At 46.5% G+C, this 6279-nt stretch overlaps 1 protein-coding gene across 1 annotated transcript; it reads right to left on the bottom strand.

Annotated features, from left to right (window-relative positions):
* Window positions 1-317: 317 nt before the first annotated feature.
* Window positions 318-2399, bottom strand: LOC123766564 (neurexin-4-like). Its single transcript, XM_045755822.2, has one exon. It carries the CDS (start codon window positions 2247-2249, stop codon window positions 333-335), a length of 1917 nt encoding a protein of 638 aa, XP_045611778.2. The 5' UTR covers window positions 2250-2399; the 3' UTR covers window positions 318-332.
* Between the last annotated feature and the right edge of the window lie 3880 nt (window positions 2400-6279).

The following is a 6279-nucleotide window of genomic DNA, read 5'->3' as shown; positions in this document are numbered from 1 at the left end:
CACACCACACCAACCCCAGGCCACACCACACCTACTCCAACCCCAGGCCACACCACACCAACCCCAGGCCACACCACACCTAGTCCAACCCCAGGCCACACCACACCAACCCCAGGCCACACCACACCAACCCCAGGCCACACCACACCAACCCCAGGCCACACCACATCAACCCCAGGCCACACCACATCAACCCCAGGCCACACCACACCAACCCCGGTGTTATACTCAAATTCTGTCAGTTGAAATGTAACCAATCACAGGCGAGTAGGCCTCTGACGTCATGCCAGACAGAGGAGCATCAGCCATGCTCCCAGCAGCCTCAGTTATCCTCACAGGCTCAGAGTAGAAGGACCTCGGCTAGGCAGATATATATCTTCTGAATGCCCCATGTCAAATTGGGGAAGGTTTATAGTGGCATCAGCTTTGCGGAATGTTACCACATTGTCAAATATATTGTCACCCTCACAAATAAGAGGACCAAGGGTGTATCTAGACTTCTTGCCATCCAATGGAGAGCCTGTATCACCTATTCGTAGTTGACGTACAGGAAGGTGTTCCTTCACTGTTAGCTCCCCACTGTCAAACAGCCACGACTCCAAACCAGCATCACAATTGCACCACTTGTCAGTGACGCAGGTACCCATAAGTCCACATTCACACTTGCGTGATCCTGGCAGCGATCCACCCCAATAATCCATAGGCTGATTATTGCGCGACACCCACCATGTGTAAGGCTGGAAATCTTGGTCTTCAGGAGATGGGGAATTAAAAAGTTTTGCCTTCAGACACTCATAGTGTATACGCTGCCGACATTTGCTGGAGCGATTTACAAAAATTTCAATTTGTTCCATGCCAGCATCATAAATTATATTCTGTACATATGATCCCCTTTTCTCAAATCCATCAACAGTAGTCATCTTCTCATGTTTGTGGCTCAAGTAGGAATATATTTTTCCATCATTATAAAACTCGCAGGTGACAGGGAAAGGCACAAGAGGTCCAGAGCCATCAACATCAATATATACTTCAGCACGCTTAGATCCTGGGTTCTGTATACCATATGCAGCACAAGATATTGGATTGAGAGAGGTGTGACAGACAGCACCAGAGTAGCCGGTGCCAGAGCAGTCACATAAAAATTCCCGGGAGTTCTGTTTACAACGTCCGTGATGTTCGCAAGGGTTGGGATCACATCGGTCCATGATTTGGCACGCAGCTAGTACCACACCCTTGCTGTCACTGATTTCATCTTCCTGAGGTTTCTGCATAAACCCAACCACTGAGATTCGTCTCATGCATCCCAAGAAGCCATCTGAGCCATATACACCACCTCCAACAAGGAAATATTTTCCAGATAAAATGGAGATAACTCGTACTGTCTTCATGGGCACATCGTCAATACTGAGTTCCATGCTGTTCTCTGCGATGGTAAACATCACTTTGTGCCACCGCCCATCGTTATATGATACATCAAAGTTGTCTAGCAAAACTTTTCCTGGAGTATTTGTTGCTGAAACCTCCACCTTCACTTTACCTTCATCTAAGAAAATCTTGAAATACCCTACAGTTGAAAATTTATGATAAATGAGAACACCTTTATCTTCATAAGTCCGGAAATCTAGTGAAACATTGAGTGAGCGCTGATCTTCAAATGCTGGATACCGGAGATGAGCTTCCCTTCTGAGGAATGTGAGGGTCAACTCTGCTGAGTCTCCATATGGACATGTTGATACAGTATTAATCTTCGTGTATTTTGGACGACTGTAGTAGTATGAATAGTAATCATCAGCATCTCGCATCTCTGGAATGATAGCTGTGCCGTTTATGAAGAGGTTTTCGATGCAACCCGTGAAGTTGACACGAACCTTCATGCCAGTTTGCATGTTTGGTACACCACCAATATAAAACTCTTGATTTAAATCTAATCTTTTGAAGTCTCCAAGAATTATGTCATCTCTGCGGACACGGTCAACCAGAAACGTCACATTCCTCTGTTCTCTTCTGATCTCCACATCATGCCAAGCATTGTCATCTAACAATGAACCCACAGACAGTGAGGTCAATAATTTTGATCCGAGGTTGACATTAAGTACCATCCTGTTCTGCACTAGCTGCAGGGCCAAAAAATCACCCTGAGTTCCTCGACTGTACATCAACATTGCATCAGGAAATGTCGTGCGAAACCGAAAGCGGATATGGTCCCTGAGAGAGGTTATTGGAACTCTTGTGAAATCCATCACAACCATGGAATTCCCATGAAAACTTATCGATTCTGATACATATTTGCAACCATACACTTCCAGTCGGAGAGAGATGCGATCGCGCCATCTTGTTGGCTTGATGCGAATATATCGTGCAATAATAGGCGTGTCAAACAAGTTTGTTACAACTGTATTTCCATCATTATTACCTGGAAAAGCCTGGAACCTCAGGACAACGAATCCGAAGCGCTGTCCGAGCGGTGTTATACTCAAATTCTGTCAGTTGAAATGTAACCAATCACAGGCGAGTAGGCCTCTGACGTCATGCCAGACAGAGGAGCATCAGCCATGCTCCCAGCAGCCTCAGTTATCCTCACAGGCTCAGAGTAGAAGGACCTCGGCTAGGCAGATATATACCTTGCTATCTCAGTCAATAAATATATACAGAAGCGACTACTGTGTCTACCTTCTACCCGAACAAGGCAAACGAATACCAGGCCACACCACACCACACCAACCCCAGGCCACACCACACCAACCCCAGGCCACACCACATCAACCCCAGGCCACACCAACCCCAGGCCACACCACATCAACCCCAGGCCACACCACACCAACCCCAGGCCACACCACACCAACCCCAGGCCACACCACACCAACCCCAGGCCACACCACACCAACCCCAGGCCACACCACACCAACCCCAGGCCACACCACACCAACCCCAGGCCACACCACATCAACCCCAGGCCACACCACACCAACCCCAGGCCACACCACACCAACCCCAGGCCACACCACACCAACCCCAGGCCACACCACACCAACCCCAGGCCACACCACACCAACCCCAGGCCACACCACATCAACCCCAGGCCACACCAACCCCAGGCCACACCACATCAACCCCAGGCCACACCACACCAACCCCAGGCCACACCACACCAACCCCAGGCCACACCACACCAACCCCAGGCCACACCACACCTACACACACTGGAACTTCATGCAGTCTCTTAAGTTCTTCGTCGACCGCTTTCCCGACGTCAATGTACTTTCGTTATTTTGGTCGACACTCTTGTGCCCTTGTGGCTCTTGTCAGTTAACCCTATGCATCCTGTTGGTTTAAATTCAATATTAGCCGGTTCTTATCTCCAGGAGCGTAAGGACAGTGTTTGGGGCTGGGTTGAAACAATATGGCTGGGTTCCCACCCATATTGGTATTATCCTAAATGAAGGTGCGGACACTGCTGCTAAGATGACTTTTTGCGCTTTTGTTTATTTCCCCCAAAACGACAGTCCTTATTCAAATTTCTACCCATTCATTCATTCATTCCTTAATCCGGGACCTTTGGTCTGTTATCTTTATGGGTTTGCAATTTGATCTGTCTCGCTTCATGCAACTTAAGAGTTCAATCCCCGACCGTCTAAGTGGCTGGGAACCATTCCTTCCAAGTGTTAGTCCTAATGGCTTGGCACTTGCTCATGTTAATGCACTTCCCCCCATACTACATCGTGGGAAACTGCTCTGGCAAGGCTACATATTGGCCACACACACACTCAACTCAGGCACCTGATGGAACACCACCCTGCTCTTCTTTTTTTTTTTTGGGGGGGGGGGGGGGGGGGCAGGGGACAGTTACTTGAAATACCTACGAGAAGAAACTTTTCGGGGAGTGCAGGGGACTGCCATGAATGTCAAATTAATGCGGTTGGACATATTTTATCTTCAGGTGGTATCATAAGCCTTTCAAAGATAAAGCTGCAGCAAAGTCGGTCCGAATGTCACAAAGTGCACTAACGAAAACCAAATTGTTGGATGGGAGGAGATGGAGCAGCAACATTACTACTCATACCGTCGACAAGTGTGCACACTGCTTGTCCAGGTAATGGGAAGGAAATCCTTAGGGGCAAGTCCCTCGAGTAGAAAGTTTTCTAACAATAAGTCTTCAACAACAGCCTCGAGCCAGTCTACGGGGGATTGAAATCGACACCAAAATACGTTTATAGATATGCAACAAATACTGCAAGGAGCAAAGATTTGACTGAGCATCTCTGAAAACCGTCAGCTGGCGTAGTATTGCTGAGGGACACGGCAGAACGCAGTTCTGAGAGGATGAAAATATAGTAGGGGGATGGTGAGTTGGATAAGTCTATGGGTCTCCTGAGTAAGGAAAGGAAGAATACGGAAGATAGCTGCTGCACAACCGTGTACCCAGTTCGTCCTCGACCAACACCAGATCCGCCACAACTGAACTACGAAGATGAAGGGCAGGTGACATGTCCACAACAATTTTACACCCCAAAACTTACTAAGTGTATTCCTTTTAAGAGCAAAAATGTAAAGGATTCAGGTGTATTCCAGTGCCTCTTCAGTACACGGCCAGAACACACTAACACACTCCCACCAGAGTACACACGTCCACGTGTCACGGGAAGCACAGCAAAGAACAGTTCAGAACAGCATCTATTACAGTGTCCCGAGGAGAACTGAAGGAGGAAGGGAGAGGGAGGGTTGACGCACAAGAGACGACCAGCAGAGTGAAACTTTTCAGTCCACCAGATCTCACTGCTACCGAGGGGAAGAGAGCGGTAGGGAAGGAGTTGATTGAATTGACTATCACTAGGGGAATAGCCCATAATAGGAAATGATCCCATAATAGTGATTGGGAAATGATCACTGATGGGTGTCATTAAGGACTCGCCCAGCCAGGTCTATATAAATGGAAGAGGCGCAGAGAGAGAAGGGTCAGTGCAAGAATACATTGGGAAAGGGGGTGGGGAGAGGAATCGACGCTCGTCAGCTCTTTGGGAAACAATCTTTTCATACTCATCGTCTTTAATGAGTATGAAAGATTCTAGAAGACAGACTCGGGTACTTCAAGAACACGGTCCCTGAAGACTCGTTGTCAGTGTAAAGAGAGAAACGTGCTCTGATAATGAATCCAAAAGGTATTTAGGATCTGGACATCAACTGTAAGTGGAGGAAGATAAATGGAATAGATTACGATCATTATGCATCAGTTCTATTGCATGAGCAATTGAACCACAAAACCCTCAATATTTTGGGCAACTTTAGTGCTACACACTAATACTGAAACAATGGGTAGGGGGGGGGGGGATCTTTGGATAGCTTCCTGTCCCCATAGAGCCCACAACCATGCAACTGTGGCACTGGTTGCACCAGTTGTGGCTTGCCTTCCTGGATTGATTGAACTGCCTCAACTCCTTAACCAAAGCCGTCTCCCCACCTTTCCTACAGAGGTACAACTGATCTACCATCTTACTCTCCATTTCCTGCCCATTGGGTATTAATACAAGTAACACTTTTTCCCTCCCTGTAATTTGCTTATATATAAAAATTTAAGCAAATACAAGTACTAGTAACATACTTGCTCCACCTCTATATCTAGCAGAAAATATAAATTATCGTATCTTAATGTGAATACGACGCAAGTTTCTGCTCTACCAATAGTACACATTTACATGCACAAAATCCAACCTATCCTCCTGAAATTATTGTACTTGGTAACTATTTGGTCAAAAGTACCATTATGTAGTGATGTACCACCATTAAACCAATTAATGTACTATTAATTTTCAGTCTGGATAAAATGAAGCAAAGAAACTAATATCAATATGCTTAGGCTTAGTACAGCATGTATGTACTATATTTGGCCGAGGTTTGCAAGGAGAGGAGAGGTTTGGTCATATTCGTGGCTAAAAATGTTTCTCGTTCGTCCAAATTTAATATAAAAATCAACTTTTTGGAATTCCATCACCAAGTACTAGTGCTGTCAACACAACAGTTACTAAGTACTTTCATGTCAGGAGCATTGGCTGATGAAATCATGTTCTCTCCTACAAAACCAATTGCAAATCACAAATGTAGAGTAAAACAAAAAAAAACTTCCAAGAGATCCTCGTAAATTTGGCATCTTAAATAAATTTGGGAGACCATCTTCTCCCCAGCTCGGTGCCAATAGGTGGCACCAAGCTGGGGAGACCATCTTCTCCCCAGCTCGGTGCCAATAGGTGGCACCAAGCTGGGGAGACCATCTTCTCCCCAGCTCGG

Source organism: Procambarus clarkii, chromosome 5 (assembly GCF_040958095.1).
Source record: "Procambarus clarkii isolate CNS0578487 chromosome 5, FALCON_Pclarkii_2.0, whole genome shotgun sequence".
Lineage (NCBI taxonomy): Eukaryota > Metazoa > Arthropoda > Malacostraca > Decapoda > Cambaridae > Procambarus > Procambarus clarkii.
This window is presented reverse-complemented; position numbering and strand designations above follow the sequence as displayed.

Excerpts from the sequence above, each read along its gene's own strand:
- LOC123766564 (XM_045755822.2), bottom strand. The coding sequence starts at position 2,249 with ATGGTTGTGATGGATTTCACAAGAGTTCCAATAACCTCTCTCAGGGAC.